This window comes from Hyperoodon ampullatus (genome assembly GCF_949752795.1).
Source record: "Hyperoodon ampullatus genome assembly, chromosome: 9".
Lineage (NCBI taxonomy): Eukaryota > Metazoa > Chordata > Mammalia > Artiodactyla > Ziphiidae > Hyperoodon > Hyperoodon ampullatus.
In genome coordinates this window covers 10,917,749-10,942,497 of record NC_136922.1, presented here as the reverse complement: position 1 = coordinate 10,942,497, position 24,749 = coordinate 10,917,749, and the positions used below count along the sequence as shown (strand labels likewise).

Genomic DNA, 24,749 nt, shown 5'->3' with positions numbered 1-24,749 from the left:
CATTTACAAGCTGTGTGAATCTGGGAAAATTATGTACCTTCACTTAGCCTCGGTCTTAGGCAGGGTTCCCTAGAAGCAGAGATTAAGACAAGTATTCACTGAGCAGGAGCTCTAAGGAGAATCCCATAGGGTAGCGAGGGAAAAAGGCTAGAGGTGGGGTTCGAAGCCAGGCCAAAATATGGTTTCAGGAGAACCCTCCCGGCAACCTGATGCCATGAATTGCACCGCAGAGGTTGTTCCACCCTGAGGCAGAGGGATGGGCTGCTGTATCTCCACATGGGTCACAGCCTGCCTCCCTCCGCCTTCCACCCCCTATCCCCCGAGACAAGGCAGCTCTGCCAGCCATGGCAATCCTGTGGAGAGAACAAGCATGAGCTGTCAGCAGCCTCTGTAACCTCTGAGGGATGGGTGTACCTCCATAAAGGCAATCTAGGCAGAGTGCCCAGAGGTTGTGTTACACTCAGTTAGCTTCTCTTTAAAATGGTAACAACCATTACCATCTTGTAAGGTCATTATGAATATTAAACGGAATAATTAAAGCACGCTGCATAGTACAGGACAGAGAGTAAGAATTCTACACCTTGTAGTTCTTTTCTCTTTCCTGTTTAATTTGCTTGACTGCTTCTGGTCCAAGACTACATAATTTAACATGGTTCCATTTCTTTACTAGGATGAAGTGGTCCACCATCGATCTATTCCTGTACAAACTGGAAAAGAGATAGAAAAAACAACACGCAACAAAGCGTATGGCTTAATTTTATTTTTTATCCCTCCCAGCCCACGCTCCCCCAAGTTATGTGTGCATGCTAAAACAAGAATATTAACCACTGAACATATCAAATTACCATTATAATTTTAGAGATATCTGCATTTGGCCCTGTCTAGGTTGTATATATCAAGTTCTTCAGGAGAATGCAGTGCAGCACATTACTGTCATTCCTAGCATTTATGTCTTAATTTGGGGACAATATTCTCTTTCCAATTTTATATCATATCTCTATGGAGAACACCAACTGACTTTAACAGATCTGTGTATGGAATAAATTATTGGAACTGGGTAGAATTTCATGGTCTAGATATGTGTTGGCCAGCCAGATGCCTAAAGCCCAAGTGACAGTAACTCTTCACTTGCCAGCTATTCACGTGTGTAAGACCCCCAAGCATTCAGAGGAGATTTGGAGGCACAAGTCACTGAGGAATTCTCAAGGTTTGGAGGAACCGGAAAGGATAAAGATAAGTGAAGATACAAAAATCTGGAGAAGTCCTAGGACTGCTCTGGTGACTGATCTTAAAAGAAGAGAGAAAAAAGGCAGCAGATACTAGTAATGTTTCTAAAAGCCAAGCCCACTAGCACCAAAGTTGAGAAATTTGTCAATTCAGGGAGGCTGGTCAGGATGAGGGTAGAATCCCAGGAGACGGTAGCAGCAGGGATCTGGGGAGAAAGTGGGGAGGCTGGACAAATTCCTGCCCTCAGTGGCACTCAGTGGAGATATCCCCTCAGTCCCACTCATTTGTGGTCTTCACCCACTTCTGACATCATTGAATTTATGACTAGCCCTTCTGTTGCCCGGTCAGAAAGTAAAAATAGGTAGACAGCCTGGGCTCAAAATAAGGCAAGCTCAGGTGTGTGTTGTGTACCTATGAATATGTGTATGTATGTATCCCTCACAGGGAAATGGAAAAGAGAAAACTTGTCGTGGAATATGAACTCAAAGAGCTGAATGACTCCCTAAAGAAAGTTGAAACCAAAATTAATGCTGTAATGGAAGAAAAGGAGGACATAATAAAGGAAGTTGAAGGCAAACGAGCCTTGCTTGAAACTAAAGAACGAGAGTATAACCAGTTGGTCAAGCTACTGGAATTAACCAGAGAGAATGAAGCAACTTCACTAACTGAAAGGTCAGTTATATTAATGTGTTTCTGTCATCTACATTTTCTTCAATTTATATTTGAGGATTCAAAACATAATCTCAAACATTTATATTGATTCAATAAACATTTTTATAGAATTTTACCATTTTTACCATTAATAAAAATATATTATTAAATAAAGCATTTCAAAGTATTTCTCCATCCTATATTTTTCACTGCCCTTAATTTCCTGTACCCAAAAACTTAAGGACACAATCTATCGCATTTTTTTCAGTTTCTAAAACGTGCCTCTGGGAAATTATATCCCTGGTGTATGCTATAATTGAGGGATTTTTTTCCCTGAAAATTATTGTATCCTGAGGTAATCATGATTTTTGCCTAATGGGAGCAATTTTGTGGTGTGAGTCTCTGGCATAGTGTTAATTTCCATTTTTAAGCAAAATTTCAGGGAGACTAGGAACTTCTGCCTCCGCCAATTTGCTCTTCCGTGTGGGTTTTTTTAGTGGCTGTGACTCTGACAAGAACTTGCAAACAGAATTGCTTTGGGCATTACTAACAATTTGATTCTAGCATGAGAATAGTTCTGTATGCACCTGCTGAGCACACTGTCTTGAAAAACATGAAGGACAGTTGATGACAAATCACTTTCATATTCTCTTTTTACCTGGAATAGAGGGATCTTGGACCTCAATTTACGAAACTGTCTCACTGACAAGCAAAACTACCATGATGAACTTTCTCGTAAGCAGAGAGAGAAAGAGCGAGATTTTCGAAATTTAAAAAAAATGGAGCTACTCTTGAAAGTGTCCAGGGATGCACTCACTCAAACTGAAGCACTGCATCAAAGGCTTCTATTAGAGGTGGGTGCTAAACACCACTACTGGGTTTGTAAGCTCTGCGACATCTTTTTGTTTTTTGGGTTTTTTTGTTTGGTTTTTTTTTTTTTTTTCCTTTGGGCCACGCTGGTGCGGCTTGTGGGATCTTAGTTCCCCAGCCAGAGACTGAACTCAGGCCCTTGGCAGTGAGAGTGCAGAGTCCTAACCACTGGACCGCCAGGGAATTCCCTCAGTGCTGTCTTTTTTAAGCAAAAATATTTCAAGAATTTGTTTTTGCTGTCAATAGAGAAAGAGGGAAAGGAAAAGAACAGAGAAAAGATAACTTTAAAATGGATCAAACCTGTTATAGAGGCTCTGTCTTATAGTATGTTTCAATCTTTTTGTTAGCCCAAGATTAGAGAAATGTCTTATTGGGATCAAGCATCAGCCTGGCCAGGGGAGGCAGTTTGGCCATCCGGCTCTGGAAGAGCTAACGGGTTCATTACAGGGTAGGACCAAGGGGACCACTATGTTTGAAGGAGTTGAAAGAGTCAGATCCAGAATGGTGTCACTGTAGACTACAATAGTCAGAAACAAGATCAGATCATGTAAATATAGATGGACAGTCAGCCTGTACCTCCAATTAGTCAAGGGCCATCAGAACCCAATGTCTGGCTACCTGGATAATTTTGTGCAGTATCAGAGGTGTACTACAACCAGAGAATGCTCAGTATAGCTGTTACTTTCTTACTACCTCTGCGCTCCCAAATGGAGGGGTTTTGGTCCTGTTGCCTCTGATTCTCTCCTCGTGTGGCACTCCCTGTGCTAATCAACCGAGCAGTGCTAAAAGGCAGTGGATTGTTGAGAGGGCTGCATCCCTGTGCCCAGGCCTTAGCCAGTGCTTCCTTTGGTGAAAATGAGATCAATCTCTGAGATGAAGCAGCTGGGGGTACAGAAATCATACCTGTTTTCTTCAGGATTGTCATGGTCCCTGACCTTATGGAGGTTCACGACCTCAGAAATGTAAACAGGAGTTTCCAGCTCTGGTAGACACTTCTGATCCTAACCTGTAAGCCTAATGTTCTTCTCCTTCTGGGAATATGGAAGGTTTATACTTCCTTGTACCCTCTGCCATTGAGCAGGGTCATATGATTGGTTCTGGCCAACGGACTGTGGGCAGAAATGACGCATGTTCCTTCCATCCTGGAGCAGTGTGAGACCCTCTAGCTCTTTCCCCCATCCCGTGGCCATTGTGGAAGTACATGATGACATGGAAGTGCTGTAAATGGAAGCATCCAGGAATGCTGAGCCAACTGTGGTCGTGGAGAAAAACCTTGACTGGCCACAGGCTTTGTTAGAACAAGAAATAAGCTTTCATGCTTTTGAGCCATGATCCTTGGGCTTGTTTCTTTAGCATAACCTAGCCTATCCTGATTGAAAGACCAAGATTTAGCAAAGTGTGAAAATAATTGGTTAGAGTTATGAGTGTTCTAAATGACTAGGTCTTGGTCTCGCTGTCAGATGGCACTCATGGACCTTTCTTCCTATCTCAATGGGGCAAAATGTGCTTTCACAATTTTGCAAAACAAATAGAACAGTTATTTGTTATTATTAAATAAAACAATAGTATTTATGCTTCTCAACTACTTTTAATAGTTTTATTAAAATTCCTGCATGTAGATTGATTCTTTTATGACAGTGAAATATTTTAAACTATAGAAATGCTTTCTTCCATAAAAGTTTACGTTGTCTGATATTAGTACAAGCAACCATTACACTAGTTTTTTTGTTGTTGTTGTTAGATTTTGCAAGATTATTTCCTTATCCATCCATTTACTTTCATTCTCTCTTTGTCCTCATCTAGGTGCGTCTTTCATACGCAGGATATACTTTTTAATATCTAGTCTGAAAACTTATGCCTTTCAGTTCTTGTATTTAGTCCAAAAACATTTAATGTAATTATGGATACACTTGGGCTTATGTCTACCGTATTACTATTGCTTTTTCTTTGTCCCATCTATTGTATGTCTCATTTTCTCTCCTATCTTTTCTTCTTTCGGGTTAATAAAAAAGATGAATTGTTCAATTCCTATTTTCTATTGTTCTATTTTCCCCATTTTTGATATGTATTAGTTTTGCATTCTCTTTCCATCCCTTGAGTGGTTATCCTAAAGGTTACACCATTCATCCTTAATTTATTAGAGTCCAGTAAAAATTCTTTTACTACTTCCTGGATAATGCTAGAACCTTTGAAGACTTTAACTCTATTTACCTTTGCAACTCTCATATGTTCACATATATTTTTTAAATTCAACTTTTCAAGTTATTCTTACTTGAAGTATTGGCTTACTACAAGCTATTCCATTTTAGCCCAAAGCCTTGCACATTAGGATGTTAAGTTGGAACTTTGGGTAAACACAGACCTTCTGGTACTCCACCTCAATCACGGTGAGATTTACAGTGATTAGCAGCTAAAACATTTCTTCTAAGACCTAGTGGAATCCTAGATGTGATGAGTAGGAAGCTCTTAAGAGCAGTGAATGCTGTTTTTATTGATAATACAATCCCTGTTTATTGACCAAATAACCATAAGTAAGATTTCTTTAAACAATAATAGGAAAAAAATTACCATTGCCTTTAGTAATCTATTGTGGTGATTCCAGTAGTAAGTAAAGTCAGTCTGTTAAATATTTGCTAATGCTGACTCAACAAAACATTCCTCTTAAAAGTAAAAAGAAAGATAAATAGAAGCAGTAAGATAATTTGTCACTTAGAGAAATACCTATTAGTGATCTCAAAAGCAGTTATACACTGATAAAAGTCACAATATTGGTTCTAAACTATGACACACCCTAAACAGAATTAAGTTGGTCTCTACCAGAAAATCTCAATTAAATAAAATAGAAGGGGTACATAAACATAATATAAAATGTAATTCTGCCATTTATACTTCCAGTTAAGATATGAAATATTGCAGGAGACCATGGTTCCTGTCATAGTAGCCAGAAAAAATGGATAAACTAAAAATCAGATATTTTAAAAAGACATATGGGGCTTCCCTGGTGGCGCGGTGGTTGAGAGTCTGCCTGCCGATGCAGGGGACACGGGTTCGTGCCCCGGGCCGGGAAGATCCCACATGCCTCAGAGCGGCTGGACCTGTGAGCCATGGCCGCTGAGCCTGCGTGTCCAGAGGCTGTGCTCCGCAACGGGAAAGCCCACAGCAGTGAGAGGCCCACGTACTGCAAAAAAAAAAAAAAAAAAAAAAAAAAAAAAAAAAAAAGACATATGAGAGTTGTGGGAAGTAAATTCTAAAACAGAATAAACACTTCCTAGGTGAACAGAGACAGGTAGGCTTTTTCCTCCCTGAAGCATTTGCCAAGTCTAGGCATGGGCAGGTAGAAGATGGGCCTCCCAAGAAATAACAAAGCTGGAGGCATAACCCTCCCGGACTTTAGATAATACTACAAAGCTACGGTAATCAAAACAACATGGTACTGGCAGAAAAACAGACATATAGATCAATGGAACAGAATAGAGAGCCCAGAAATAAACCCACACATCTTCAGTCAGTTAATCTTCAGCAAAGGAGGCAATAATATACAATGGAGAAAAAACAGTCTCTTCAGCAAGTGGTACTGGGAAAGCTGGACAGCCTCGTGTAAATCAATGATATTAGAACACTGCCTGACACCATACACAAAAATAAACTCAAAATGACTTAAAGATTTAAATATAAGACATGAAACCATAAAAATCCTAGAAGAAAACATAGGCAGGGGCTTCCCTGGTGGAGCAGTGGTTAAGAATCTGCCTGTCAATGCAGGGGACACGGGTTCGCGCCCTGTTCCGGGAAGATCCCACATGCCGCGGAGCAACTAAGCCTGTGCGCCACAACTACTGAGCCTGCGCTCCAGAGCCGGCAAGCCACAACTGCTGAAGCCCGCGTGCGTAGAGCCCATGCTCCACAACAAGAGAAGCCACCACAATGAGAAGCCCGTGCACTGCAATGAAGAGTAGCCCCTGCTCACCGCAACTAGAGAAAGCCCACGTGCAGCAACGAAGACCCAATGCAGCCAAAAATAAATAAATAAAAATAAATTTAAAAAAAAAAGAAAACATAGGCAAAACATTCTCTAACATAAATTCTCTTGGGTCAGTCTCCCAAGGCAATAGAACTAAAAGCATAAATAAACAAAGGGAATCTAATCAAACATATAAGCTTTTGCACAGCAAAGGAAAGCATAAACAAAATGAAAAGACAACCAATGGACTGGGAGAAAATATTTGCAAATAATGCAACCGACAGGGATTAATTTCCAAAATATACAAGCAGCTCATACGGCTCAATATAAAAAAAAAAGAAAACAAACAACTCAATTAAAAATGGGCAGAGACCTAAACAGACATTTCTCTAAAGAAGACATACAGGTGGCCCTCAGGCACATGAAAAGATGCTCAACATTGCTAATTATTAGAGAAATGCAAATCAGAACTATAATGAAGTATCACCTCACACCAGTCAGAATGGTTATCATCAAAAAGTCTACAAATAATAAATGCTGGAGAAGGTGTGGAGAAAAGGGAACCCTCCTACACTGTTGGTGGGAATGTAATTTGGTACAAGCATTATGGACAACAGTGTGGAGGTTCCTTAAAAAACTAAAAATAGAGCTACCATATGATCCAGCAATCCCACTCCTGGGCATATAGCTAGAAAAGATGAAAACTCTAATTTGAAAAGATACATCCACCCCAATGTTCATAGCAGCACTTTTTCAATAGCCAAGACATGGAAGCAACCTAAGTGTCCAATTAACAGATGAATGGATAAAGATGTTATATATATATATATATGCACATACACACATACATACACACACAGAAGAGAATATTAGCCATAAAAAAATAAAATCATGCCATTTGCAGCAACATGGATGGACCTAGAGAGTATCATACTAAGTGAAGTAAATCAGACACAGAAAGACAAATATCATATGATATCACTTATATGTGGAATCTAAAAAAGTGATACAAATGAACTTATTTACAAAAGAGAAATAGACTCACAGACATAGGGAAAAAAATTATGGTTACCAAAGGGAAAAGGGGAGGGGGAGGGATAAATTAGGAGTCTGGGATTAACAGATAAATACCCACATATATAAAATAGGTAAACAACAAGGATTTACTGTATAGCACAGGTAACTATATTCAATATCTTGTCATAACCTATTATGGAAAAGAATCTGAACCTGTACACCTGAAACTAACATGATACTGTAAATCATCTATAGTTAAATTTTTTAAATAAAGAAATTAGAAACAACAATGTCTTACTGTATAGCACAGAGAACTATATTCAATATCCTATGATAAACCATGATGGAAAAGAATATTAAAAAGGAATGTGTATATATATATATATATGTATAACTGAATCACTTTGCTGTACAGCAGAAATTAACACATTGTAAATCAACTATACTTCAATTAAAAAAATATTAAAACTGAAAAAAAAAATCGATAATGAATATACAACCTTGAACACCTTCCCAGGCAGACAGCAGTGGACATGTTACCTCTTAGTAACAACAGTAGTGCTAACTACACGTGACACACAGCTGCTGGGGACGTGGAAATAAATGCAGCCTATTTGAGAAGCTACAATTAGAAACAAGGAGACCTTATGAACCCTGTTTTCTGCCTTCACTCGAAGGCTCACCTCAGTGGCGCTCACTGCCCAGTAAGTTCCAAGCATAGTAGAGGATACCTCACTGGCCAGGGGCCTCCATCCATTGGCAAAAGAACCACCTCCACGGTAAGAAACATGAGGTTGTGGGGAGTAGGCAGTAGTGCTCAATGTCTAAACTCAATTCTGGATTGAGAGGAGAATCTTGCTAATTTGCTCCCAACACAAAGCACACAGGAGTAAGTATTTAATGTAAAGTAGAAATGACCGACCATATCCCGAGTCCAGGACTCTGCTGCTCCCAGGAACACCAAACTGAAACACCAAATTGAAAAGCAAAGTCATTTTGGAAGAAATAATCCAGCCTCACTTGCTCTGGTCACTTACTCTGCTTTGATGAATGCTCTAGGGTCTCTCTCTCCTTGTGGTGGCTTCTCAGCTCAGAATAGCTGGGGGTCTGGCGTTCCTCTCAAGGCAACTGATTTGTGTACATCATTTTGGAAAGTTTGAGTGTTCATAAAATAAAACTAAATAGTGGCCTAGTGCTTACTTCAAAAAAGAGAAAGAGAGTTGAAGATAATGGTTTAAATGACTAAAAAAAAATGTTCATTGCAAGATTATGTTTTTGGTCAATGAATGTAGACTGGAAAGTGTATTCAGGTAAAACTGATAAAAGAAAAATCAGAAGGAAGAAAAAAGAATGACCAATGACTAGAAGAGGCAATTTTTCATGGAGTATAAAGAACCAAGGGTGAGTGCATATGTTTAAGAGTCTGAACTACTTGGGGTAACTCTAACTGTTCAGGGAACACAACAGGGGCCTATACATCCCACACCAAATGGATAAATAATCCCTACTCCTCAAACTCTCACTTAAGAGGTAACATACACAGTCTACCAAAGCAATAGAAATAAAAGCAAAATTAAAAATTATGGGACCTAATCTAACTTCCAAGGTTTTGCACAGCAAAGGAAACCATAAACAAAACGAAAAGACAACCTACGAAAGGGGAGAAAATATTTGCAAATGATGTCACCAACAAGGGATTAATTTCCAAAATATACAAACAGCTCATACAACTCAACAACAAAGAAAACAAACAACCCAATCCAAAATTAGGCAGAAGAACTAAATAGACATTTCTGTAAAGAATACATACAGATGGCCCACAGGCACATGAAAAGATCTTCAACATTGCTAATTATTAGAGAAATACAAATCAAAACTACAATGAGGTACCACCTCACACTGGTCAGAATGGCCATCATTAAAATGTCTACAAATAAGGAATGCTAGAGAAGGTGTGGGAAAAGGGAACCCTCCTACACTGTTGATGAGAATGTAAGTTGGTGCAGCCACTATGGAAAACAGTATGGAGGTTCCTCAAAAAACTAAAAATAAAGTTGCCATATGATGCAGCAATCCCACTCCTGGGCATATATCCAGACAAAACTATAATTCAAAAAGATACATGCACCCCTATGTTCATAGCAGCACTATTCACAATAGCCAAGACATGGAAACAACCTAAATGTCCATCTACAGATGAATGGATAAAGAAGATGTGGTATGTATAAATAAAGGAATACTACTTGGCCATAAAAAAGAATGAAATAATGCCATTTGCAGCAACATGGATGGACCTAGAGATTATCCTACTAAGTGAAGTAAGTCAGACAGAGAAAGGCAAGCACCATATGATATCACTTATATGTGGAATCTAAAATAATGATACAAATGAATTTATCTACAAAACAGACTCATAGACATAGAGAACAGACCTGTGGTTGACGAGAGAGACAGGGTGGAGGAGGGATGGATTGGGAATTTGGGATTAGCAGATGCAAACTATTATATATAGAATGGATAAACAACAAGGTCCTACTGTATAGCACAGAGAACTATATTCAATATCCTGTGATAAACCATAGTGGAAAAGAATATTCAAAAAAAGAATGTATATATATGTATAACTGAACCACTTTACTGTACAGCAGAAATTAACACAACATTGTAAATCAACTATACTTCAATAAAAAAAGAAATATATCCAAAATAAATAAATGAGATGTGTGAAAAGTGTAAAAAATAAAATAAAATAAAAGCAACACACATATACATCCTAAACTGAACCCTGAAGTCTGTAATTATAATTTCCTCTCTGTTTGGTCAATCACTTTGCCAATAATTTGTCCTTATTACGGTTTTTTCCTTCAAAGAAATGCAAATAAGATTCTTGGCTTTTAATCAAGAGAAGACTTAAGTGCCCTGTCATCTATACTACTAAAGTAGAGTGGGCTCTGTTTGTTTCTGTATGTTGAAATATAGTTGGTCATGCAGTACCAAGAAATATATATGATTTTTATTGGGCTTTAAAAAAAAAGAGACAGAGAATATGGGCCTGCCATAGGGAGAGAGACTGCTGGGGTTAGGCAAAACGATAACAAATTGGAATATGGAGGATTTCTTAATCGAAGACATCACACTCTCAGGAAATCATACTACACATTACAGTACACCTCTGCATTTAATCGTGGCTCCTATTAACTTCCATTTGGCACTGAAGAGAAATAAAACCCCATATCTACACTTTAATACAGTCCCCTCAGTGACTAGAGGTTTTGCTCTGACATTCACCGTCATGTTTGAAGGGTTGGCATAGTATGACTCTGCAAGGTTATTCTTTCTAAACACAAAACCATGCCCAAGGTTGTGACGACAACAACAAAATCCTCTAACCAAGTAAATATGTCACTTTCTGTATATACATGTCAAGCAGTATACCATGCAGGTCATCAATCCCAAGCGAGCAGAATGCCATGCACCACTTACCAGTCCTGGGGAGGAGGCCCGTTGCATCTTGGTATTGGAGTCACCAAGGAAAACACAATAGTCAAGCACTGGACGGAACAACACTTTACCTACATAAAGAAGAGATAGAGAAAGATCAGCTTCAATAGTGGACATTGGTCCCCCGTGGCCAGCAGCCTCTCCTGACAGCCAGCTCAGGGTGACTGGCCTATGTTCACAACTGTCTTACCGCAGCGAAAGGAACATTGACCACCACCACCCCCGCCTTGTGGAGTCTGAAATACTGAAAACTGGGGGTGTGCCTGAGGGCCATTGACATACAGGCTTAAGCAGAACAAAGGAGTTCTCAATGTGCCTGAAACAGGGAAAGATATTCCCACACAAGGTGATAAACCCAGCACAGGCTGTGTGGACTCTCTATCGCTTTGTAAGGAAGTGTTCTAGGTCCAAAGCCCACTCTTATGTGGCCAAGTGGGGGTGGAAAGACTGCATGCAGGAGACTGCCTGTTGGCACTTTTCCTTTATTTGTAGTTTTCTAGAAGTTTCATTTTTCTCTCCTCTGATTTAGAAGTGATTCTGCATCTCTCTCTTAATGACTCCCTTCCAGTGTTAAATACAATTGTGACAATAGAACTATACAGAGGAGAGCATTAGCTTCAAGTCAGGCAGAGTCAGGTTTAAATCCTAGATCCATTGAACAGCTTCTGATGTTAGGCATTTCTAACCTTTGAACTGGGATTATTGCAAGGAATAAAAGTGATTACACATGTGAAGGTGTGTGGTACCAAGAATACGATACCAAGAAATAAATGTTGCTTTCCTTCCTGTATACATATAAACTTTTCCAAAGGCTCAAGAAAATTTTATAACCAGGATAAGACTTTGAATATGGCTATTTCATCCCAATGGAGAGGATGGCACCTTCAGGCCCTACTGACAACGCTCAGAAATGCCTCTTAGTATCCTCTCTGCATCATCTGAATGACTTCCACTGCCCATCAGCTGTTCTCCTTAGGTTCTGTTCCTTTCATGTCCAATCTATCCTCCATTTTGCTACTAAATTAATATATTTAAATGATACTTTCATGTGTCACCTGACCAAGACATTCAATGTTCTTTATTTTACATAATCATAGAACGAAAGAACTGAGAGGAATCATAAAGATCATATGGTCCAAGGAAGGCAAGTGCCAGTCCTATTCAGCTGGTGGTAGCTCCTTGTAATGACCATGTTGCAAAGGATTCTGAGACTTAGCACTGTCTTATCAGCTCTGCAGTTGATTAGTGATGTCTGCGTCAGGTATAGAAAGGTAGATGACAGTACATACACTATATATTTCCTAGTCTTAATCAAGTCATCTCCCTTTAGCTGATTCTTGTGATATATCTTCATAGTCTAAGTAATATACTAATAATGCTACTCTTGATTTTTCAGTTTTAGACCTGATTATTTTTACTTCTCACTATAAAAGATGAGGATTAAGCTTTCTTTATACCCCTGTTCAACACACAGATTTCTTGTCCCTCCACACAATAAATAGCCTCATGACATAATTTTAACAATTTTGAAATTTCATATTTACATTATTATGAATACATAAAGGTTATTCACACCTGAGTCATATTAGATAATTACTTACAAAATTTTGTGTTCCCCCAAATTTATAAACATTCTGGCTTTTTTATTTGTAGTTTTCTGTGTACTTATAATTAGTTCAATGCCAAACTGTCCTCTAATTGTATAAATTTTCTCTCAGCATGTTAAAACATATTTGGTAGTCTATTCATTTAACCTTTTGAAGAAATCACTTGAGACTTTTCAGTAACCTCCAGCCAAAGTCCAGTAGGAACGTATCTGTGGTTGAATGAGTTGAGTTTATTACTCATTGCAGCAAGGGAAAACACTCAACAGGGGGAACAGTAGAGTATCTCAGTACAGGGTATTAGAAAGGTCTTACAGGATTTGGGCTTGTGTTATATGTTTTGGGGGATGGTTTAAGAAAATGGGACTCTGCCCTAGATTTGAATATTGTCAGAAGGTGAGGCTAATTCTATGACTGAGTATCTTAATAAATCTTAAGATAGAAAGAGAAAAGACTAGATTAAAGTTAAAGCTGTAATTGGTAAGGAAGACTGTGAGATGGGAATACGTGATATTTTGTGGCTTGGAAAATGTTCATGTTTTTGTCTGTGACCAAAGACAAATACAGAGTGGTCTTGTTTTTTTCTATGATCATAGAATGGTCTTGTCTGATGGTGATTTTCTGTGAAATTGTTTGTGTCCAGTAGGAGAACACCAAGGCCCAGCTGTGAGTGCCAACTCCCAGATCTCAGAAGCTGCTTTTCCCTTCTCAGCCTTCTGATCTGTAACAAACTGGTCTCACTTCTCTACATGTACACTCCCCAGCTTAGGAGCCTTACTCCATCATCTTGGTGACTCCCTTTACCTCTCTCCTATGTTGGATCCCCTATTTCATGTGTCTCTTCTATTTCTCTTTTGGCTTATTCTCTTTTTGTGGGAGAAGCATGTCTTCCAGTAGCTTCCTAAGAAAGGTGAATGGAGAGTAGTTTTTTAAGACCTGTGTGCCAGAAAGTGCATGCCAGAACACCTTTCATGTCGGAAAATATTTTATCCTCACTCTAGCTTCATAAATAATACTTTAAGTGGATAGGACATTTTTAATTGGAAATTATTTTTCCTCATAATGAAGGCATTGATCAATTGTCTTTTATCATCTAAAGTCACTACTAAGAAACTTGGTGTCAATTCTGATACTTGATCCTTTGTTTTAAACCAGTTTTTTTTTTTTTTTTTTTCCATGCTGGAAACCTGTAGGATTTTTTACTTGCCTCTAAAATTTTTAAATTTCACAATGAAGTTCCCACTTGTGGGGCTTCTACTTTTAGCCATCGTGCTGGACACTTAGTGGGCTCTCTGTATATGGAAACTCATGTCTTTCAATTCTGAGACTTTGTCTTAAATAATTTCTCCAATGTGGTCCACTTTTGCTTTATTGTTCTCTTTCTGGGACCCCTATTACCAAGATGTTGGACCTTCTAAAAGAGTCTTTTAAAATTCTTGTCATTTTTTCCTCTTATTTTTCATTCTTTTGTTTTTTGGACTTGCTACAAGGGAGATTTCCTCAACTTTTTCTTCCAGTCATTCTATTTAATCCTAGATTCTGCTATCATATTTTAAATTTCCATGATCTCTTTTTCTCCTAATGTTATTTCTTATAGTATCTTTATTCTTCATATCTTCTCTTATCTCACTGAGAAAGTTGATAGTTTTTATTTTTTTCTTCTTTCTGCAAATTACATCTTTCTTCAGATTGCATCTTCCTAGTTTTTTTGTTTGTTTTTGTGTCCTTGTTTGTTCTTTTCTCTTTCTTACTAGAAACTTTTCTCAAATATTTGGTAATCCTTATCTATCTGCTTATATTTAAGAGTGGGATACTGTAAAGCTAACTGGATGCTGTTTCTGATAATGAGGTTTGCCACTATAGACTGATCTGACTGGACACAAATATATCAGGAATGGCTCTTCAACAAAGAGGAAATTGTGGTAGAATGCTCACAAGCTGTTCATATTTTAATAAAGAAATGCTATTTATATTAGGATACTTCTAGCTATTAAGCTCATAAAGTAATACTCATATAATGTAGAACTAACAGAAATGAAAATATATTAAAATACTTTTCCTTCAGTGCTTTCAAGAAAAGTCTATGTTTTTGTCCTAGTTCAGTTTCAGGGAGAGACTAACTTCCTCTTTGAACTTATGACTTATAATTAGCCCAGCCATAGTCCTATGCTGGCTGGCAGTACTTGAAAATAGGAGTGGATCAGGCCAGTCACTCCCAGCCTGAATGAACATTTCAAACTTGCATGCAATCCGAAAACAAAAAGATAAAAAAAGATAAGCATGAAGGGCTCAGGCTATTCTTCAAAATTTGTTTCTCCCTAGGGACAGTTGTTTGATTCTCTTAGGCCTTTGACTGTAGAGACTCTCCCAAAATTCTGAGCCAAAAACCTCATGAAAATTTCAAATATTTTAGAAAAACATCAGAGCCTTAAAGAAAGGTTCACTGATATAACATAATTGGGATGTTTACAACAGAATATGTCTAATTTCTTAACTTTATGAAAGTTACTGATGGTTATTCATATATTAAAAATGTCAGGAAGAACAGACACCAATCTATTAATGCTGCCTCCTGGTGAGTAACATCTGAAGTAGGGGTGGGGAGCAGAAGATGTTTAATTTCATACTTTACTTACTGTTTTATTTATTTATTTTTGGTTACAATGAACACACATTAATTTTTTTTAAATATGAAATGCTACTCTATAAAAATCAAAACAAGGAACTAAAATAAATAAGCTTACAAAACCTGATATATGCAGTTTGGGGCTCAAAAACAATGGTAAATTACTGAACCTCAATATTAGAACATAATTAGAACTTTTATACTTGATCAGTTTTTTTCCCTTTCCCATTAGTGGAAGCTTCAGTCTAACTCCAGCTCATTTTCCAGATTACCTTAGAAAGATTTCCTTTCAAAAGATATATCAATTAGGTTTACAATTTGGCTGCAAGAAGTAACAAACTCAATTACAGTGGCTGAAGTAAACAGAGGGTTGTTTTATTCACATAATAAAAAATCCAGAGATAGGCACACACCAGGTAGTTTCACATAATGAAAAGTCCAGGAGCCTCTTAGCTTTTTCTTCTGTCATCTTTATTTTTTTTTTTTTTGCGGTACGTGGGCCTCTCACTGTTGTGGCCTCTCCCATTGCGGAGCACAGGCTCCAGACGTGCAGGCTCAGCGGCCATGGCTCACGGGCCCAGCCGCTCTGCGGCATGTGGGATCTTCCCGGACCGGGACACGAACCTGTGTCCCCTGCATCGGCAGGCGGACTCTCAACCACTGCGTCACCAGGGAAGCCCTCTTCTGTCATCTTTAACATGTATATTTTTTTTCTCCAAGGTCACAAAATGGCCATTCTGCCTTTGGGCATAAAATCACACAGAAGTGGGGAAGGGCAGAGAGCAAGATGCATACGGCAGATGACTTGGAGGACTCTGTCTTTTTAACAGGAAAACAGTCACTTTCCCAGGAGCCCTATCCAGGAGATTTCCACTTACATTTTATTGGACTGTCCTGGATCATCTCATCACCCTCAACTGCAAAGGAGTCTGAAGATTTTTTGATACATTGCAGCTCTGAACAAACTTGGGGTTCTGTTAGTAAGGTCAAAGTGGAGGGTAGATATTGGCTAGGCAGCCAGCAGGCTCTGCTACCCATGGTTTACCTTGTTACCTCTTCCACAAACCAAGCATACTTAATTCCATCCTGAAACCAGAGGGGTGGGTTTGTGGAGAGTTGAGAAATGTGTCAGAGAAGCAGTTAGCCAGAGTTCAAAAATTAGTATCATTCATTGCAGTACTGTTTGTAATTCGAAACACTGGAAAAAACCTGAATGTCTGAGACCTGAATCCAGGAAAATTTGTCAGGAGCCTTTACTTGACAGAGTAGTTGATGAGTGTGCTCTCATCATATCTTCTGTAGAAAGCTTATACGCTTCTCTAGTCCCCATTAGTATACATGTATAGATTTGCCTACACTTGGGAGCAAATCACTTGGAGCAGCCCACTCCTGGACACCAGTGGCAGAGAAATAGACAGACACCAAGATGCTTGCTGGACTCCAATCTGTCCAGGAAGAATTAACTCTACTTTCCAGAAGGAGAAATCAAAGTCTTCCTCGCTGGCTTCTTAACTTTTCCATGAAATCTTTCCTGATTATTCAATTCTACGTTGAGCTCTCCATTTTCTGACCTGCTGTAGCAATTATCTGCTCATCAAAATCACAAGTTCTATATATTGTTACATGGATTTCACAAGACCATGTCTCATCTTCCTAAGTCCAGTGCGTGCTTCTCAGCAGCTAGCTCTCCATGCTAGGAGAGGCCATGGAAAGCAGGATGTCGTTGGGCATCTGTGGGTACAAAAGATGCTACTGACGACGCACAGGTTCGTGATTGTGGGGCATCCAAAGACACACTTCAGCTACTTTAAAAGAGTAGCGTAAACTTCAGAGGGATCCTGTTTAGTGACCTTTAAATCACTAAAGAGTATGATCTTCCCTTCCTGGGACAAATTTTAGTCAATATTCAATCCTGGTGCCTAGAAGTGTGTGCTGTCACAGTAGGAAATGAACCACATCAGATTGCTTTCGGTGTGAGGATCCAACTCTAAGTCTGCTCTGAGTCAAGTATGCACTCAGCACCCCAAGATAACCCTTCCTGTATCCTTGGATGGTACTCCTTCCCCATCAGTTGCTGCGTGTCCTCTTTCTCTCTGCTCTCTTCTCCATCATAAAGAATCTAATAAGCTCATTCCTAATAAGACAGCAAAGACTGATAGAATAAGATGTTGCCCTCTCTTCAAAGTACTTCAACAGAGGACAAAAGCACAAGCCAGTACAACTGAAATACAATGGTGGAGTTTCAAGTATCAACAAAAAAGTTAAGAGGTTTTTCTTTTGTGTAAGAACTTTCCAGGTCCTCAAACTACTACATAAGAGTAGCCAACTATTCTGTTATTAATAGTTCCAACTATTCTGTTAATAGTTCCTAATTTGAAATCTATAGTGTTTCATAAATGAATTCAGATTTTATGAGTCTAATAAATATCATTTGAATATGCATGTTTCCAAAGTGCTGAGTCATGAGTTAGAGAGGCATTAAAATACAGTGTTAGGACCATGGGATCTAACTGCCTGGGTTTGCACATACGTCACTGAGGCAAGGTGCTTAAATGTCTTTGTTCCTCATTCTCCTCATCTGTACAATTGGAGATAATATAACCTACCTCATGGGGTTATGTGAAGATTAAATAAGACCATACATATAAGCACTTAGAACTTTGCCTAACACATAGTCGTACTCTATAAATGTCAGCAACTGTTAGTAGTAAGACCTTCTTATTTCCAAATGAATGAGAAATAGAATATTTGAAGCTGGTGAATTATAGATTTTTGACAAGTCCTCATATGTTAGTTTACCATGACTTTATAAAGAATATTCAGCATAATAGGCAATTCCTTTAAGAGTAAGAATCACAATTTCCCCTATCATTTGCAAAAGGTCGTGACAGGGTTGACTACATGACACTGAAGATTTCTTTCAGTAGGTATAAATACCTATTTTAAACTCTGATTTCCAGATTGAAGCTATCCCTAAAGATGATTCTACATTAATTGAGAGAAGGCGAGAGCTCCATAAGGAAGTTGAAGTGGCTAAGAGGAATTTGACCCAGCAGGTTAATATCAACTTTCACTTAAGCTTCTATCTAAGAGTGATTAAAGCAAACTTGTGTTTTTAACACTGTTCCATGAAACCTCATTAATAGGAGAGTTATCAAAGAGAATATGATCCTACTTAATGTGGGTCTGTTTCTTTATCTCAAAGTCCACTCCAAACCCATATTAAAATTTGGGAAAAAAAAAAAAAAAGAATGTGTTTTAACCAGCAAAAATGATACAGATTCATGAGATTGTAAAGTAAAAAGCCTACTGGTTAAAAATGAACAATAAGTGTTTTATTTCAGTCACGTCTAATTTCAAATTTTGCTTATTCAAGCCACTGTCAAAGTGTTTTAAAACATGCTTTTAATAAATAAATAAATAAACAAATAAACCAAAAAAAACATGCTTTTATTTCTCTTCAAAAAATTACTTGAAAATACAGTCTGAATAAGAAAAAGTTCTGCTTTAAACATGTTATCATGTTTGCACATTCTTTTATAAGATAAAGAAAATACTTGGTGCTAAAGCAGCAGAGTTACTTTTTGTGTTTTAACAAAATAAACTCTACATAGAAAATTTAAATAGTAGTCTGAGATACTGGCCTTAGTGTATTCTTTCAAATAAATGCATTATAATATTTGTGTTTTTTCAAAAGAAAATCCTATCAGAAGCTGAGTCTAAGTTAGTAGAACAGCAACTTGCTGAAGAAAACAAGCTTTTAAAGGAGCAAGAAAACATGCGAGAGCTGGTATTCAAACTTGTCCGTATGACTCAAATCAAAATTGACGAGAAAGAGCAAAAATTCAAGGATTTCCTGAAAGCTCAGGTAACTGTATTTTTGTAACCATCCACTAATTACCACAGGAGTCCAGGGTAGCCTCCTTTTAATACAATGTTCATCAGAAAACTATGATTTTAAGTCTCCTTCAAGTTCAGTGACTATACAGCTTCCCTAAACAAAACTCAATCATGCACTGAAAAATATTCCAAGGATTCAACTGGCAACAGCTAACAATCTAGAGGGGAAAAGAACTAGGTCAATGACAACAAGCAGAGGATTTGAACAGATGACAATTTCAGTAAGAATAAGGTGGGTGCCTTCAGGGAACACGGCTGACAGGCGCACAGGCGCAGGTGTCTGTGATTCACCACCATCTCACAGTCCATTGTGATTTGCCCAGAACAACTCAGAAGCCACAGCATTAGACTACTCTCCTTCCCAAGTTCATCAAGCCAGCATCATTTAAACCAATCCTAGGACAATTACCCTTAGTAACTGCTTCACCCCATGACTTTCCTGGGCTCCTGACAAAGTACGAGAGCTGACCCAGTGCAACATCCCCAAACAAAGCCAACAAGGAAACCAACAGCAAAAACAACCCTCCTATCATGCTAGCTAAAACTCTAAAATTAGAATCATTTATTCCACATAAGGATTGTGTCCAGAAGTCCCCCGTTAAAAATGAATACGATATGACATGTTACTAAAATAGAATACCTGAATTAACCATGTGACCCAGATGTTGGCTGTTTCTGAGTGCAGCTTTGTCTAATTCTGAGCAAGCATTCACACAGGGTAGCATTTCTTCTTGTTTTCCAGAAAGAACTCACATCAAAGCATTCGTGAGCCATGAGGTTAGGTACAGATGAGAGAAAACTGGGGTGAAGATCTACGTCACACAACCCACAGCAAACTATTCAAATTGCCCTCTAACTGTTTATTTCCCACTCACGCACCCAAAACATTTGAGAGAGAGAAACTAAAAGAAGTTTAGCATGGCTGGAGCATGGGAAGATGGGGAAAAGGGTGTCAAATAGTGAGACCAGAGAGCAGGAAAGGTCAGGTGGGGAAGGTCACTTGATCCCTATTGAGCAGTGTGGACCCTGCCCCCAGAAGCTGAGGCAAAGCCCAGAAGAGTTCATGGGGTAGTTGCGTTTCAGTAAAGAAAGAAAAGGCAGTGGGCAGGGAGGAATGGGGGAAAGAAGGCTGCCTGAGGAAACAGGCTAGCGGAGGGGAGAAGGAACAGGAGCAAAACGAGGAGAGGAGAGGACACAGGGATACTGATTACGAGGAACATGGATCTGTTTTATGAACTAGACAATTTTTTAATTAACCTCAAAAACTGATACATGTGTGGGCTTCCCTGGTGGCGCAGTGGTTGAGAATCCGCCTGCCGATGCAGGGGACACGGGTTCGTGCCCCGGTCCAGGAAGATCCCACATGCCGCGGAGCGGCTGGGCCCGTGAGCCATGGCCGCTGAGCCTGCGCGTCTGGAGCTTGCGCGTCCTGAGCCTGCGCGTCCAGAGCCTGTGCTCCGCAACGGGAGAGGCCACAGCAGTGAGAGGCCCGCGTACCGCAAAAAAAAAAAAAAAAAAAAAAAGGTGAAGGGAAAAGAAAAGTCAATGTTACCACTACCTCCAAGACGGAGTGGATGACACTACATTTTTTATCTCTTTAATTCTTCATACACGCAGTTACTTAAATAATATTAGTTTCTTCCTGACTCCCATTCTCACTGAGAACAACATAAAATTGCTACATGTCAATCTTGGCTCTGATGCCTAGTTTCTTTTGAATAACCATATGGGTTTTGCTCTCGCGGTCCTTAAGGCCAGCAGAAACCATTTCCTCCGGTTCCTACTAGCAAAATACTGTACTTCTTTGAATACGTTTCTCACCCTAGATAAAGGACCCAGCATCTTTGTACCTGAAGAACGTTAACTAGCGCATTTAACATTTGGTATATATTGAGCACTTTGGAAATATACCTGCCGTCTTTAAAAATATTCACGTGTAATCTGTTTTTCAGCTCCCTATGGGGCTGGTCTCAGCATGGCGCTGCACTGTGTAGGAAAACACACCCACCGTACAAAAAAACGGAAAAGCGCTTTAAAAGCATGGCTTCAGTCTCACAAAATATCACGGAGCCTTCAACTCGTAACATTTATCAAAACTGACTCCAAGTCCCCTTCTCTCATCTATCTTCCACAAATTCCTCACTCACCCAGCCCGGCTGTGCTGTCCACAACCATTCCTCTGCTCTTCAAAAGTTTCCCGAGGGGCTTCCCTGGTGGCGCAGTGGTTGAGAGTCCGCCTGCCGATTCAGGGGACACGGGTTCGTGCCCCGGTCCGCGAAGATCCCACATGCCGCGGAGCGGCTGGGCGCCTGAGCCATGGCCGCTGAGCCTGCGCGTCCAGAGCCTGTGCTCCGCAGCGGAAGAGGCTACAACAGTGAGAGGCCCGCGTACTGCAAAAAAAAAAAAAAAAAAAAGCTTCCGGAACTTTTCCTCAAACCAACCTGGGCAGTCTCCTTTCTTTTCCTCCTCTCCCCATCGTCCTCTCCTTTAATTAACCTCTGTCCTAGCCAATGTGATTCAGTTCAGCTGGCCAGGCAGTCGTCATCCCCCTCCCCCTTCCCTCTTCCCCCCGATCTGCGCGACCCAGCTGAGGAAGATAGACTCGTCCTTAATGGACAGTAATGAGACGGCTTGAGGCTGGGGGTATCCGTATGCTGTTGGTGGTAGACTGTTTTTAAAATCTCACTATTAATTTCTATATTTCAGCAAAAATATACCAACATTGTTAGGGAGATCAAAGCAAAGGATCTTGAAATCCGGATACACAGGAAGAGAACACAAGAAGTTCATCGGAGGTAAAAGAATTACATGAGAACTTATCTAGTTGGCTGGGGAAAAGAAAAGAACCTATTTATTTCACAAATTTCAAAAACACTTGTATTTTCACAGACTCAGAGAGTTTGCTAAACTGTATGACACTATTCGAAATGAAAGAAACAAATCTATTAACTTACTTCACAAAGCTCACCAGAAAGTCAATGAAATAAAAGAAAGGCATAAAATGTCATTAAATGAACTGGAAATTTTAAGAAATAGTGCAGTTACTCAAGAAAGGTAAGTGTTATAATAACTACCGTCCTTTCAAAAGTTTCTCTTCCGAGTCATTAAGCGATAAAATACCCTGGGGGATGAGGAAATAGAAAATAAGTCTTTTACAAAACTAGAAAAGCCCTTGCTCACACACCCCGCTTTACAGCTGACAAGGTAAGCATCTGAGTGTGATTCCTTATGCTTCTGTTTGGGAGCCATATTTAAGTGGATGGAAAACTATACTCTGTAACTATGCTCACTTCATTTTCATTTACTCATTTACGAATAAAAGCACAAATCTGACAGTTTGCATTTAATGTTAGAAGACAATCAAATATTTATAAACCAGCATCCCATGATTGTAGGTGTGAAGCATCTAATGAGCTTATGTGAGGCAGTATGGCGGAGTGGTTAAGAGAGGGGGCTTTCTAGACCCAAATCCCAGCCCTGCCACTTATTAGCTGTGTGATCTTGGGCAAGCTATGCTAGCTCTCTGGGCTCACTATTTTAACCCATAGAAATAGTCCTTTATATAGGACTTTTTGTTATTAAATGAATTAATCCAATGGTTGTTTTTTAAACTTTATTATTTACTGTGTGCCAAGATCTGGTAGACTCTTTCACCTGTATTTAGTCCCTGACCCACAGAGTCTATACAACCTGAACTTTTTCTGGTGGCCACTACTGCCCAGTTTCCTTTTATAAAGATATTACAAAACGGGCTCGTGTGTGTGGGGTAGTGGAGGGGGGTTGGGTGGGAGTAGAGGTATGAGGGGATTGGTATGAAAAGGCCAATCTAACATCCTAATCAGTTTCTCAACCTACATGAAAGTAAAATATCATTTATAGAGGCCATGCATTCATTCAGCATTTATTGTGATGCTATATGGAGTCAGGCACTACCTTAGGTCCAGTGGACATTGTCAGATATAACCGCCTCCGCCCTCAAGATAGCAGAGCCTCCTGGGGATGACAGAGCAGTAAATGAATCACTTGAGTCTCTTGCTTTGATAAATCGGGGCAGCAGACACTTGGGGCACAAAGGAAAGATGTCCTAATCCAGATAAGGGCAAATCGGAGACCTGGGAAATTACAGAAGTTCCTGAAGAGTATCATGTGATGAATAGCGTTACTACTATTGTCATTTCAAAGGACACACTAAATCAAGAGCTACCTTGGTACTGCTTGTGTTTCAGAAGTCTTTATTGTTTTTAAAGAAACTAAACGAAATTATAATCGTACCCGTTTTCCCATTATTTTTAAAGAAAGCTAAAAAATTCTATGCTGAAGCATGCCAACAACATTACCATCAGAAAAAGCATGCAAAACGATGTGTGCAAAATGGTAGCAAAACTTCAGGAAATGAAAGAGAAGAAGGAAGCCCAGTTAAATAACACTGACAGACTTGCCAACGAGATCACAATGATTGAAGAGGAGATGGTGCAGCTTCGCAAAAAATACGAAAAAGCCGTTCAGCACCGAAATGAAAGGTAAAAACCAGGAACCTGATGGGAGAGCAAAGCACCCAGAGATCCGATTTAGAAATGTTGCACATTTTTCTCTAGACTTGACAGGGGATAGTGAGGGACATTTGACACTCAGTTTTCATCAGCCTTTGCAGGGCGGGGAGGGGGCTGTGTGCTTTCCCTGAAAATAAGAAACTCTGTCCTTGTAAGAAAGACAGGCAAGAGTAGGGTTTGGCAAGTTGCTCGCTTAAGGATCGAAGTCCTTTACCAGGCTACCACTCAGGATCAGGATACCAACAAATTATTTCAGTATAATTGACATAAGTAAGTCTTTGGATCTTGTATTCACTTGGGGGACAGGTTTATTCATTAAGCCATTCACCCAGTTCATTTTCTCAGCAAGTAAGTAAGACCCTCAAGAGTAGCATTATTTCTCCCAGCTATAATAATATTATTAATTGATTACTACTGAACAGTTTTCCCAAGTTGCTTGTGTTTAAGAAATCTGGCAGGTGAGATTGTAGAGCCCTGTAGTAATTACATCAGGTATTAGATTTTTTTTCATCAAACCTTGATTGTGTGCTGTTCTGTGTAAGGCTGTGTTCTGTGTTAAGTGCTGGGCCCTGAAAGTACAAAAAGGTGGTAAAGCATCACACCTGGCTTCTGTTGTCAAGAGAACAAAGAAGCTCATGAGATGAGCCAGTGAATGGCCAATGAAACAAAATACAGAGCTAAGATTAGCCAAATACACCCCTGTGCACACGTTTTGAGGGAGGAGAGAGAAAGAGCTAGAAGCAATTAAAGATGCACTCGGGGATAATGGATACGCACGGTGTGGGGGAAGAACTCCAGGGTGTGACCAACACCACTTTTTCAAAGGGCTGGCAGGTGTTCTC

The 24,749-nt window shown here is 39.4% G+C and overlaps 1 protein-coding gene across 1 annotated transcript in view; it reads left to right on the top strand.

Moving 5' to 3' along the window:
* Positions 1-24,749, top strand: part of CCDC146 (coiled-coil domain containing 146) — a gene marked incomplete at both ends in the record, with an annotated part of 114,874 nt that overhangs the window by 79,337 nt on the left and 10,788 nt on the right. Inside the window, 8 exons of the mRNA XM_079711100.1 lie at positions 671-744; positions 1,672-1,899; positions 2,546-2,732; positions 18,418-18,513; positions 19,155-19,325; positions 22,064-22,152; positions 22,247-22,411; positions 23,653-23,877. Of these exons, the coding sequence (XP_079567226.1) occupies positions 671-744; positions 1,672-1,899; positions 2,546-2,732; positions 18,418-18,513; positions 19,155-19,325; positions 22,064-22,152; positions 22,247-22,411; positions 23,653-23,877 (1,235 nt within the window). The remainder of the gene's footprint in view (positions 1-670; positions 745-1,671; positions 1,900-2,545; positions 2,733-18,417; positions 18,514-19,154; positions 19,326-22,063; positions 22,153-22,246; positions 22,412-23,652; positions 23,878-24,749) is intronic.